This window comes from Notothenia coriiceps, unplaced genomic scaffold (genome assembly GCF_000735185.1).
Source record: "Notothenia coriiceps isolate Sejong01 unplaced genomic scaffold, NC01 NC01_scaffold00036396, whole genome shotgun sequence".
Taxonomy (NCBI): domain Eukaryota; kingdom Metazoa; phylum Chordata; class Actinopteri; order Perciformes; family Nototheniidae; genus Notothenia; species Notothenia coriiceps.
In genome coordinates, this window is record NW_011369097.1 from 972,629 (window position 1) to 986,524 (window position 13,896).

Below are 13,896 nucleotides of genomic sequence, written 5' to 3' on the forward strand. Positions count from 1 at the left end.
CAGTACTGTGACGGAAAGTCATAACATTTGCAATTGAGTTGGTCTTTTCTAGTATTACTGAAAAGGAGAATATTTCCATTAGATTGACTTTATTGTGAACCTCAGGAGAAGATTGTTTTCTGCTTCTCCCAAAGGCATGTATCCAACACACCATCAAAGACATACAAATGTACAGTAAACAACAAAGAGTTGCACGTTGTTGGGGAAATAATTTGTTTGCAATCTTTTTTTCCTGATACATAGGCCCAGATTTCAATGTGAATCGATAGAGAAATTGTCAACCTAAAATCCGTAAATGTTCAATTTAAAAGCATCAGTGTGGTGCCTAGGAGGCTAGATCTATAAATAGATTTTGCAATAAAATCAGCCCCATAATGTAACATTTAAAGGATGAACTTCATGTTTGAAGACGTGTCGGGTAGATGACCAACATGGTCGCTGACCCCTCACACTAAGGAGAGTCCGCCCTGAAGGGCATTGTGAGTTTATCTGCCGCCATTGCACAATAGTCTTTTGCAGGAATGGCAAAGTCGAAGTTCTGACGATAGCGGAAAGATTAATCTGCAGCCCTAATACAACATCCGAGGCTTGAAGGAGAAAACCAAAGAAGCCCACGCCGACCAATCACAGTGCTTCCAATTCCCCGCTATTTTTAAGTTGGGGGCCAGGTTAGCTAAAGCAGCTACATACATATATTCTGTGGCTAAACTTTAACAACTTAACACTCAAGTATAAGTCAACTTGAATCTTCTTGTGACTGAATTAAAACAAATCCCTGCATTTAGGTTCCAAAGTTTCCATGTAGGTGGTTTTAGAATAATATGATTAGCAATCACATGTAAGTTAAATAAAATAATGTCATAATTGTAACCTTCATGCAGAGGCAAAAACAACTTCAGAAAGAAAGGGGGAGAGCAGCACATAAAACAAAACAAAAAAAAGACCAATTAAAAGTCCTTTGAACAAAGGATTTTCTTGGAAACTTCATTTATTTTGGAATTAGCATGCCAGATACAGTGTCTGTAATTTAAAAAAAGAAGATTCCTCAGTATCGGGTTACTCCACAATGTTTTATTAGACCCCTCGAGGCCAACATGTGTGTTTCTGAAACAAACGTAATACTGTTGATGAAACAAATTGAGATGGAAATAGAAGTGGGAGAAAAAAAAGAGTCCGAGTTCTTGAAACCGAAAGGTTCTTTTGCAGTCGCTTTGGTGGTCTCAAGAAGGGGTCTCACTGGATCTTGAACCCGGTGCATAACACAACAGGGGGGAAATGAGTAAGGGGTTGATAGTAGGAGGGAGGGAGGGGGTTGAGTGGAGACTCCTGGCTGGGGATCACCCACACGAGTCCCACAATTCATCATGCTCTGGCACCGTACGACGGGCTGTCTGACGACGCCAGAGGAGGAGGGAATTGAATGGCCAGCGAGACTCTGTGACCTCCCTTACTTTTTCCCCGAGAGGAGGGGACTGTGTGTGTGTGTGTGTGTGTGTGTGTGTGTGTGTGGTGTGTGTGTTGTGTTGTGTGTGTGTGTGTGTGTGTGTGTGTGTGGTGTGTGTGGTGTGTGTGTGTGTGGTGTGTGTGGTGTGTGTGTTGTGTGTGTGTGTGTTGTGTTGTGGTGTGTGTGGTGGTGTGTGTGTGTGTGTGTGTCAGAGTAATCTCCTCTCCTACATCCATGCGCTTTGTGAGGACGAGCACGGAGACGATGGCTTGTGCAGGTTTCTCCTCCTCAGATTAGACGGACAGATAAATCGTTTTCTTCCTCCAATTCCCCGACCCCCTTTTGCTTTGTATCTCTGTTTTCTTTTTACCGAGACTACCTACAAGGCGACAGCACCAAAGGCTTTCCAGAGGTGGGTTGGAAGCCAAAAGTCGCTTTTGAGGATGGTGCGTGTCCACAGTTGATAGAAAATGTATATGATGATTTGAACTCCACACCAAAGTACAGACATGGGAATGATGTGGAGTTCTAATATGTTGCCACAGAAAGGGACCATCCTTAAAATGAATGCCAAAGAATACCTGTGATCAGGCACCGGTCTGGAGCATAAAGGACCAGGAATGCTGTAACTGCTGACTCTCTATGAATCTGGTATTTTTTATATTACTCTACAAAGGTAGACGGTGGGTGGAGGATAGCATGGTATGTGGGTTGGTGATAGGAGCATGAAGGATATGGTATTTTCGTTATATAGTGGACTGAGCACCCGAGCCAGTTTTTGTCATCAGACTACTGACGCCCAATAACATCAAACCATTCATTTAGAAGATCAACAAATATAGCATCTATTAAAGCACCCTTTTAAGTCCTCAGAGTAATCATATGGCTATGTTAGACTAAATATACAATATGTTAATGAATGGAATATTAAGGTGCTACCTAATAGAACATTTTTTTTAAAGGAAAATAATAAAAGACAATATGTATTTCACTGGATTCCAAAATATAGCAAAGCAACATATTTAACTAAATTACATATTTAACTAAATTAGCTCGCATATTTAGATATTAACTTTATCAACTGAAAACTAAAACGTTGACTTTAGCATTATCACTTTCATCTAACCTCATACGGTTATGTGTAATTAAAACAACACAATACATTTAATTAAAGTTAAAATGTCAGCTTTCTCATCATGCTTAACATCAGGCAAAAGTTTCAAAACTTAAAAGCAAAGACCCAAATAACTTTTTTTTAAATTGTATTTAATTATAAGCATTAATATACACAACTTAATTTTCACATCATACACTGTAGAGACTGAAGGGCTGCATATTGTTAAATATTATTTTGTGTTACTGCTAATACGCTGCCTGAGATTGATACAAATACCACAAATATTTGTTTAACTTCTCAAATAAACTCTGACCTGACAGTTCCTTTTCATTTAGTTAGATTTTTCCAAATTCAGTGCAGGGGATACATTTTAGTCTGTAAAGCATTAAATAAATGTCGGTTCAATATCTGGCCATAATCACCAGTCAATAAATGACTTTATGATGTTATTGCTGATACTGAACGAGCATTTGTATTAATGGCAGTCCTGCGTTTTATAAAGCAGCTTTACTGGGTTTTTGTTACTTATTTATTAAACTTTCCCTTTTCATGAAACTCAAAAAGCGTTGTGTTGCCTCTGCAGGAGCTGGTGAAGGAGATGGTGGATGCTGACATCCTGCTCATGAAGAAAAACCCAAACGCCTGAGTCCAAATCAGTCATTCCATCCATTTTAGCACTCCAGTTCCAAACGTGGCGAGAACATGCTGTATTTTTATCTTGGTGACATTTCCAAATTAAGTAACTGGTTCTTTGTTGAGAATTAACATAACATTTCATTGCAGGCTTATGTCTATTTTGTTAAATGCATTCTATGATTTCTGATTTGTTATCATGTAGCAGAGGTGCCTTTTTATATTTCCACAATCATGATGTCATTATCTATATAAATGGCACATTTTAAGGGTTTATTTTGATTGTAATTGATTTACATCAGACAAATATGTTGTTGCTGTCAGAGGATGAAACGGCAGAAGATAGAAATGAATGAAATAATAAAGTTTTTATCTCTTTTTGGAAAATACAATTGATTGTCTGACATTCAATGAACACATGTTTCATTAAATAAAGATTGGTCTTTTTACATGTTGTCCTAGAGAGAGTCTTTAATGCTAAACAACTGTGATGTTCTTTTATTTTCTTGTTCTTTTTTGTGTGTTTGTTTGTTTATGTGATTACCCTGTTAGGCCTGCCATTGAAGGTGTGTGAATTGAAGGCAGCAGCAAGCAAATCTTCGTGCAGGATTTAAATGCAGGTATGTCAGTCAGTCAGGTAAGTGTGTTTGTGTAAGTGTGTGTGCCCAGGTTGTGCAGAGGTCGGCTCGCTCAGCTCCTGTCGTTTCTCTGCAATTTGCTCACTCCAGCTTTCCAGCGTTTTTTATTTCAGAGCACACTGCGCTCTTTTATTCGGCAGGAAGTGAGTTTCTGCCGGGGTCCCGGAGCCCCAGAGCCCCGCTCTCAAACGCCTCTTGTCTGGCTGCAAATGTGGAGGGTGCAGTGAGCGTGCAGAGCCTGCTGCAGGGAAAACCTTTCCTCTAACAGCAGACATTTAAACCCAGTGAGATGCATCCTCTCGCTTCAACAAGCAGCACCCTCTTCTCTTAAGTGAATTTACACTTAATTACAAAAGTGTATCACAATAGCGTCTGCACCTGAATATTGCTCATCTTTAAAGATTTGTATCTTTTTAAAGATCACTTTGTTGCAAAAAAAACTGCCTGAAAAAAACAAAACACTTTTAGTATCTGTTTGATACATTTTTATTTTGTTACGCACTAAAAAAACTGAAACGTTGACTTTAATTAAAGTTATTATGTCAACATATTTCTACATAGCTATATGAGGTTGGTTGAAAGCCATAACATTAGGTTCAAACAAGGTTCAACTTAATATTATTACTTTAAACTAACTTATTACAGTCATGTGAAATGTGTTGACATAATACATTTAATTCAAGTCAACGTTTCAGCTTTTTCAGTGCAGCTTCCCGGATTATAACATGTATTAAATTGAAATAAAACTATTCGCAAACATATATTAGAAACATATTAATTACATTTAATAGCATCTTTGTGATTTATCCTTGGAACATTATTTCCATAGGTTGTATTTGTTTATTGTATTTGAGGGATTTACCAGTGTTCAGATGTTTACTTCATCATAAGAAGAGCATGTGACTTAAAAAATCCTAGACAATAAAAAGTAGGCTGCCAACAGAAAAATAAATATAGTTAGTGTTTTATCATGCATGCAGAGTTGCTAGTGTGATAATAGCCTATTGTTATATATAATAATATTATTAGATTACTGAGTCTGATACATACGTTGCCGCTTTTATGGTAGTATATAAACCGTATATATAGGTCAGTATAAAGCAAAGCATTGTGGGATATGTTAATGCTTTTCTTATGTTACACTGAAAATACTGAAACGTTGACTTTAATTAACAAAACAATAAATATCACATAACTATTAGGTGATGTAAAGCAATAATATTAAGTTGAACCTATTTAAACGTAATATTATTGCTTTCAACTAACCTAATAGTTGTGTGAAATGTGTTGACATAATACATTTAATTAAAGTCATCGTTTTAAAAAATGTCAGTGTAGAACCTGTGATTTACTGTAACAAAAGCTGTCAGGTAAAATGACTAGCCTACAGCATAAAGTAGCGGAAAATAGAAAATAATGAAGCAGGCCTACCTAAAAATGGTACTTTATTACATGTATTTAGTTATTTTCCACTGGTTTTATTTTGGAGTAGAGTGGTTTGACATCCACCTTGTGGAGCTATGTGTGAGAGGGTGGAGGCCTCTGTGTTTCTGGGACAGCACCTACAGGACATTAAAGACTCTGTGATCCTCCTGGACAGTGCTGCGTCTGTGCGCTGCTTCAATTGGATCCAGATGTGCACTGAGGTTGTTTTGGGCCCTGAAACCGCGCTGAGAAAACACACACTCACACACACACACACACACACTCTGAGCTGCAGCCTCGCGCAGGTGCACTGCGGACCGCTCAACAACAATTAGCCGAGCCGTGTGATCAGGTTTACTGTTGGCTCTCACAGAAAGTAAAACTCGTCAGGATTTGGACCACCTCTGTAACGAAATAAAAACCTCCGTGCAGCTACACAAACATTTTAAGGAGATGAAACGGTCGATTTAAACTTTTGATTCCATAATTCCCTGTACGAGACGAATATAATGATTTTCAGGATTTAGGAGAAAGTAGTTGAAAACTGCAGGAGGTAGAAGAAACGCTTCGTTCAAAGCAGTCATTTTGAAGTGTTGTTTGCTTGTTTCCGAACTTAGTAAGGTAAAAAGAAAAATGTTGATCAATTATCAGAAAATAATATTCTGTAAAATAATATTCTGTGGAAGCGCAATCTAAATTGTCTTCCAAAATGAAGTGTTAAGTAACTTAACAATTCAGGTTCGAGCTGCTAAGGTCGCAAAAGTATCTTGATGTTTCGTCCATCATTTCTTAAAGAACGTCGAAATGACTAAAAACCATGCTTGATAACAACATATAATTGATTGTTACCATTTCTAGCTGTAGTTATGTTCTAATATAAGTGTTATGGGACGACTATAATAACATCAATCTAACTTTGTATCAATCTGCAGCTTTCCGAAATATACTAATAAGAAATACGTCGCACAGTTAAAATTATAATAATACAATCAGCTCATGAATCAATGAATCAGGAGACGGAGTGAGCAATATTTGAAGAATTTTGAAAGAAATATGAAATTGAAAAAAACAAACCTCCAATTATCAGCAATAATCTGTGACGCATAAAACTAATCTTCAGCATGAAATGTAGCCTATATACCAGAAGAGTATAATTTGATTGACATTATTTTGTAAAATTACGGGCATAATTCATTTGTAGGCTTAAACTAGAACAAGTAGGCCTAGTTAGCTTATCAGGGCTTCATATTTTTGGGAAAACTCGAAAAGCAACATTTGAGGCAGAAAACTCAGTGTTATCTTGTATGGTGTCAGAATAATGCTTAAAGACAGCACACCGAGATATAACTCACACACATCACACAGAATAGTGTGAGTATTAAAACTGGCCCTAAATATAATCTTTTTGAACGTATATATACGCTTCTGGACTTAATGATACATCCCTGCAATCCAATATGTTGGTATTACTGTAAACTATCATTCTTGCAAAGTTTTTAAAATAAAACGCATTTTTCTCGTTTAAATATTGCATTTAATGTTTCCTTTTCATTACGATTTTGAATGTAAAAAACCTCCATGCATATTTGGGATTGTTATACATACTTCAACTGAAAACTTCGGTGAACAAATAGTTTTAAAAGTCGGAATAGTTACTGCGCAATAAAATAGTCCCTCAGTGAATCCACTCTATATTTTCCTATCTGACATACATGCAACACACATGAGATGTTAGCTCTCATATTGCTTCTAAACTCGATATAGCATTCTCTTGAATGTTATATCGGGGAATTCCCCTAACAGGACATCAGCAGGCTCATACACAACTGTGATCCCGCCTTGAGGCGATGTATATTATAGACTGATGTCAATTACCCGAATATTAAAATTCCGCAAACACAACATGGCGCAATAACATATCCTTCATTGTGCATTGAATGCGTTCTTGGTGCGCTTTTTACGCGTATTGGCGGCGAGCAATATCCATCCTCTCCTGTTCTGGGACTCTTTTTATCCTGAGGCCTGAGACTGCCCCACCAACACACCAGTGAGGGGGGGGGGGTCTTCAGATAAGGCAGTGACAGCCTTTACGGCTTCTCACCGTCCTTTCCTAACTTGCATTGTTGACATCCTCTCCATTGACCTCCATCACCTCCTCCTGTCTTCTCACAATGAAAAATTATTCTCAGTCGTGACTGCTTTTGCCTTCCTGTCTTTTGAGTGCTGCATCAATCACAGAAAGACGTTTGTTTTGAAGCAATAATCTATTTTTGTTTTATTATGAGGCGTTCTGTGCATGATATGGAGTGATTTTGTATGTCAATTCTGCAGTTAAACTCGCTTTAATCCTCCCTGTGGAAAGTGCAGCATGTGGAGCCAATAGCTCATTGTTTACGTTAGCTTTATGGCTTTGACTCATCTGACTGCTGGCCCTGGGGAGCGTTTGCGCGCTGGAATTCTTAGTTTCACTGACTCATTAAATCTCATCCACGCAGGCCTGAAATTGACAGTCACGTTTAAGCTTTCACCGCCGGCTCGGCACACACACACACACACACACACACACACACACACACACACACGCACGAACACACACACGCACACGCACGAACACACACACACGAACACACACACACGAACACACACACACAAACACACACACACACACTGCTCCGAGTCCAGATGGGCTTTACTGTCTGCCAGAGAGTGAAAATGTCTCATCATCAGCTCCTGCAGGCTGCTGCACTGAGCAGATACAACACAACATAAAATAACGTTATTATTAGTTAACACGTTAACATTGTCCAACCTGGAAACCACATGATATTATACGGTTTTATAATTTATTAATGTTTCTTATTTGTATTATTACGTTTGGTTATGTTTTTAATTGAATCAGAATACGTTTTATCATTTAATTTACGTCACCTATACCTATTTTGCGTGTTTAGTTCAATCTATTCTAATATTAATATTTTCAACCTAATTGTGTTGTCTATTCACTTATTATTAATAATAATATTTAATTTTAGTCTAAAATAATTGTTTTCTTAATATTGATTTCGAAATAATAAATGAACATGCCGGCTGCCATGTGGATCTGCCTGCACATAGGCCTACACCTTTTATATATCTATATATAGATATATATCTATATATAGATATATAAATATATATAGATATATATGTTCTAATCTGATCTCCATAAGAAGCTGGGCCTTTTTGCTTGGGTTGCCCCACGTCATCAGGGCACTATACTGAAATAAATAAACATCTGACAGCAGCAATAAGTTCATTCATAAGCCTGCAGGACACAAACTGTAAAGCAGGCTCTACCACACATCATATCAATCAGACCGTACCCATCATGCATCTGCAGGACGTTTAGGGTTTGCAGCAAAATGCACCCCCGAATAACATCCATAGTATATTTTAATCCCAAAACCTCCCATCACCATCCGTCACAAACAGCCTGCTCGGTTTGTAATGACAGATTTATTTTGCTAACAAGGCCTTCAGTGAGTTCAAACCGCACTGCAGAGCTGCTGCTGCTGCTGCTGCCACACGTGTATTTATTTACCGGCTGCATTTATACATGACCGTTGAAAATATAAAACCTGCAGGTCAGCTTTTATTCTGCAAGTCAAAGTAAACACTAGTCTTTCTTAACGTTTAGATAGTTAAAGTATCCTCGCATGTACAGTTAAATTGGCCTCTGTAGGGCCACAGACCCCTGAAGGCCCCATTTGTATTAAAAAGGCCTTGAACCAAACAGTTCATATGAACATTAATTATTGTTGTTTTTTTCACAAGGAAATCTAAATAATGTGGATTCACTACACTATCCTTTCATATTTTCTAATAAAAAAAATAACAATAATAAAATAAATACTGATCTCAGTGGCCACCCTTTTAGAGTATTCAGCCCATTATAAATATTTTACACCCAAAAACGCATTTTGACCTCTTATTTGTTATTTCAAATAAACACTCTCTTACCACTGCTAATAAATCACTCAGATTAGGATCAAATAGATGGCACTTTATTAAACAAACAAAATGCAATGCCTTCAAAATAGTTTTTTAAACAAATAAGACAAAATGAATAAAATAGGCGAAGTCAGAATAGACTACACAGTCCCAAAGTCTCTATTTCTATACAAGAACTGGGACGAATAAAGGCAGCAATATGAAAACTGGAAAAATGTAAAAGTGTTTGGTCCTCAATATCCAACCACTCCCTTTTTCTAAAAAATAAATTACTATATTAGGTTATAATGTACAGTCTATGGTCACGGAAGCTGGTACTCGAGCCATCTTTATAAACAGTTCTGAAAGTGAGAGGGAAGGACACTTACGTGTTTTCGGTGTTACACACGCCTCGAGAGAAAAAGTCTCTGTATCTCTTATGTCCATTCGGAGTGTGAGTGAAAGACCAAAAGTACAAAAAAATATAAAACATATATTAGAGTTATTAATTTAAAAGACATACTTTGGCTTTCAGAACTTGCTGCAGTCATAAACAAAAGCTCCTGAGGTGCGGTAGATGGACTGTCCGGACGGGAACGCCATCTGACAGCTACTATTCCCGTTCACCGGGGAGCCGTTCAGCCCGACCCGCTGGGACTCGAACATCTCCCGCACAGAGTGGAAGTTCTGCTGCTGTGCCGGATACCCCGGGCTCAGGTGGCTCAGGTCCCCGTACCAGGACGGGAGCCTTCCCTGGTGCGCGTGGTGGCCGTCCTGGCCCTGGCTCAGGTTTCCGTGTCCGAGCGGGGTCGCACTGGTCGTGGTGATGCAATAGTCGGGCAGAGCCTCCTCCACCGTGGAGGACGGGGCCAGGTGTCCCCCGGAGGATCTGTCCCCCGCGTACAGGCTCATGGCCTGCATGTTGCAGTGATAGGTGGCGTTAGCGTTGGAGGAGATGTTGTTCTGGTTGCAGGCCGTCGAGCCGTACGCAGATGTCTGGTTGGGGGAATAGTTGAGCGACAGTGAGGGGGTGATACCTGTCCGAGAGGAGGCGATGAGTGGCGGGGAGAGCTCGGCCTGCGGAGACCCCCGCAGGGTGGTCATGATATTATCCACGCTGAAGCGCTGCGCCGGGGCCTGGCCGTGGTGTTGGTGGTGCTCGGGTCCATCCATGCTGAGGGACCGGGTGGAGGGCACGCTGTGCGGGCTGCCTGAGGACATGCTGCTGCTGCTGTCGGGGCTCTCGATCTTCGCTACAGTGCTCAGGGCCGGGGACGCGGCCTGCGGCGGCGTGGAGGTCCCGTTTTCTGTCTTTATGTCCTGGATCCGCACCGGCTGAGAGCCCGGCACCGATGGATCCTGCTCATGGCCCGGGGTGTGGGGATCCTTGCCTTGCCTGTCGTCCTTGTCCTTCTGCACGTCCTTCTTTTTGAACCTCCTCCTGCGCCGTAGGAAGCTGCCGTTCTCAAACATGTTGTATGAGTCCGGGTCAAGAGTCCAGTAGCTGCCCTTACCGGGCTTCTTATCGTCCCGGGGCACTTTGACAAAGCACTCGTTGAGAGACAGATTGTGCCTGATGCTGTTCTGCCAGCCCTGCTTGTTGTCCCGATAGAAGGGGAACCTCTCCATGATAAACTGATAAATCCCGTTCAGGGTGATCTTTTTCTCTGCTGAGTTCTGGATGGCCATGGTGATGAGAGCGATGTAGCTGTAGGGGGGTTTGACCATGTCCTTCGGCTGGTGCTGGGGGGTGTACGGCCCGTACGCCCGGGCCATGCTGGCCGGGTACTGGTCGTGTGCCGGATGGGAGTACATGCTCATGGGTGCCGGCATCCCGGTGTAACCACCGCCGGTCCGGTAGTAGTTCTGGTCGCTGCTGATGTAGGGCACAACTCCCAAAGAGTTGGGGCTGGAGACGGAGTAGCGCGCCTGCATCCTGCGCAATGCGTAAAAGCTCCCCAAACTGTGTACCTGCAAAAACTCTCACAACTTCTGCGTATGCTCCGATTCTGTTTTATCTTCTTTCCGAGTCGTCTAGTCCTCTGTTAAGCCACAACTCACCACGATGAATCGGAGAGAACGCACACTGCCGCAGTGAACATTGGGGAGAGTGAGGAGGCTAAAGTGAGGCTGGAGGAGCGTGAGTCTACACAGCAAGGACGTTTTTTTCAGCCTTCACATTCTAGGGCTGCTCCTCCCCGAATGTTTGCTCCATCATCCAATGGGAGGACGAAATGAACCTGTGGAAAAGCTGCATGGCGACAAAAGTTACTACACCCCTCCTCCCCCTCCGCACCCTTCTCTCCTCAGGAGTTATTGAAATTATGTTAAGGGTGCACCTAAAATGGCAAGAAATTCCCTTAATGACGCAAAATGCTCGACATTTATTATTTTCTATTAATACAATAATATTGCGAGGTATAAAAATACTTTTTTCTCTATTTTCGAAACGATTATTTAAGTTTATTGTGGGCCAAATCGGTTTATCCTGCTCTATATCTCAGAATTATCCAAAATCCGCTTAAAAGTGGAATTGATCCAAAACGGCTGATATTTGGTTTTATCAGGATAATTTCAGCCCCAGGCCCGGAAATGAAAGGCCCTTTCCAAAATCTCCCCTTCAGCTGTATCTTATTAACGTATTTTCTGATGCGTAAACCTCTAATTAGACCAAAGGTATTAGCGATTAGGAATGCAAAACGAGTTGATACTAATGAGGCTGTGAGAATCTCTCCTCAGCTGCCTGCGGTTGAGCCTCTGAATAAACAGACGGACATGAAAGGATGTGAGCTCCCTCCTGCACCCCGACGCGCCGGTGGGCGGTGTGTGGAAACTAATTAAAGGTTAAATGAAGATCATTTGGTCGAGTTGCGTGAGAAAAGGGTCCCCTGGGTGCGAGCGGCTGCTGAGACCGAGGTGGGATTTTTTTTAAGATGAAGACCTCCAAATGTCATTCACACTGGAATGGTGTTAACACAGCCTTCTGGCTCCTAAAGTGGTGTTTCGGTGTGTTGATTGCAAAGCCTAAAAACAACAGCAGCATGATGGAAATAATCGTTTAAAACATTTCAACGATGGTGGCGATTAAGGGAGACTGACAAATAAATATATATAGAATAAACATCGATATTCTTCTGTATTTGTATTATCAAACTGAGAAAAATCGCGTAAATATGCGTTTAAAATGCATTAAAAAAAACAACCATTATTTTATATCCATCCTAAAATATATTTTGTTCTTTTTCTTTACTTTTTTATATGTGCCATGCTTTTTTAATAAAGAGTACTTTTGCTGCTTTTTATTGCTTCTAAGGTTTGTATTTGTTTCACATTGGGTCTAAAAATGTATCATAAAAGAAAACGTTTTTAAACGTTTGTATCATTTTTTAAAGTTTAAAGCAGCCCAGCATGTGGCTTTATTTGAAACATTTTGATTTTTCAATCCAAGGTTCTGTTTTAGCATGGTGGTTTTTATATCTCGTGTCACATATAGTTATAAAAAGTAGCTTATTGCCAAATGTATCATTTCGTTACAAATCCAATAGCCCACAATGTTTTTAATAGGTTTTATGAAACCTAAAAATTAAATCTTTTATTTAAGGTTCATGCATTCAAGTTTAAGAAATCCAACTAAGTATTTTTAAATTCCAGAATATATTAAAAACGAAAATAATTCCTACATGTCTTTATTGACCTTAATACTTACAGCTGTGGCGTAAGAACAGCATAGACCTGTCTGGTCATTTTGAGGATACTGTTTTAGTTCTGCTTTTTGATTGATTTGGGAAGAAACATGCAGTTAAATGGTATTCAAAGAATCTGAGAGCCCATGGAAATATGTATCAAGAGTTCAGGCCTAATGCAACAAGTTTAGCTAAATCAGTTTCTTTATATTTTCTTTATCCTGATTGATTTGCAGAAATGTATTTTAAATGACAAGAGAAAAGAACCATCAACCCCGAGCAAACAGTGATAATCTGTGTGAAGAGTTCATTTCTCACGTTTGTGTCACTTTTGTGTTTTCATTCTGCTCTTTGTTCTGTGATTAGCATGTGTTATCAGGATCTCACGAGGGAGCAAATGATGCATTTATGCAGAGCGGCCTGTCACCTATAAGTCCGGGAGGTGAGCCCTCAGTCCCGGCCACACGGACCACCAGTGACCCCTGCTGACCCGCGGAGGGCCGCCCGCTCCTCAGCACCATCGGGGTGTATGGATGGGGGGAACCTGCAGGGAACTGGATCCCAGGTTTGGGCTCATTCGACGTTGAACTTGTGTGTGATAAAATATTTGTACAACGATACATTTATTATTAATGAATCCTGGCATTTGTTAGAGTAGCCTACAAACCCGTTAATATCTGAAGCACTCACATCCAACTGTCATTGAAGAGATTCCAATGAAAACCAACCACTTCCTGAGATAAAATCTTGGATTAAATACAAATAACACACCGAATCCAACGTGCGAATATTTTTGATAATGTAGCAGTCATGTGAGTTTCCTAAGAATTAATGGTTAGGAGAATTTAATCATAATTGTATTGGACAGAAGTTCCTGCTTGAGAGAAAGCTGAAGGTTTTTGTAGTAGTCCCTCTCTTAATGTACGACACACTCCTGCCACCCAGTGGGCAGGAAATGGAAGTGCATTATGGATGCACCTCGTCATC

At 40.3% G+C, this 13,896-nt stretch overlaps 1 protein-coding gene across 1 annotated transcript; it reads right to left on the reverse strand.

Moving 5' to 3' along the window:
- Positions 1–9,293: 9,293 nt before the first annotated feature.
- Positions 9,294–11,434, reverse strand: LOC104963658 (forkhead box C1-A-like). The gene has a single exon (XM_010792271.1). The coding sequence runs from the start codon at positions 11,159–11,161 to the stop codon at positions 9,758–9,760; it is 1,404 nt and encodes a 467-aa protein (XP_010790573.1). The 5' UTR covers positions 11,162–11,434; the 3' UTR covers positions 9,294–9,757.
- Positions 11,435–13,896: the final 2,462 nt, after the last annotated feature.

What these genes read in the sequence shown, in the direction of transcription:
- LOC104963658 (XM_010792271.1), bottom strand. Translation starts at nt 11,161, where the DNA reads ATGCAGGCGCGCTACTCCGTCTCCAGCCCCAACTCTTTGGGAGTTGTG.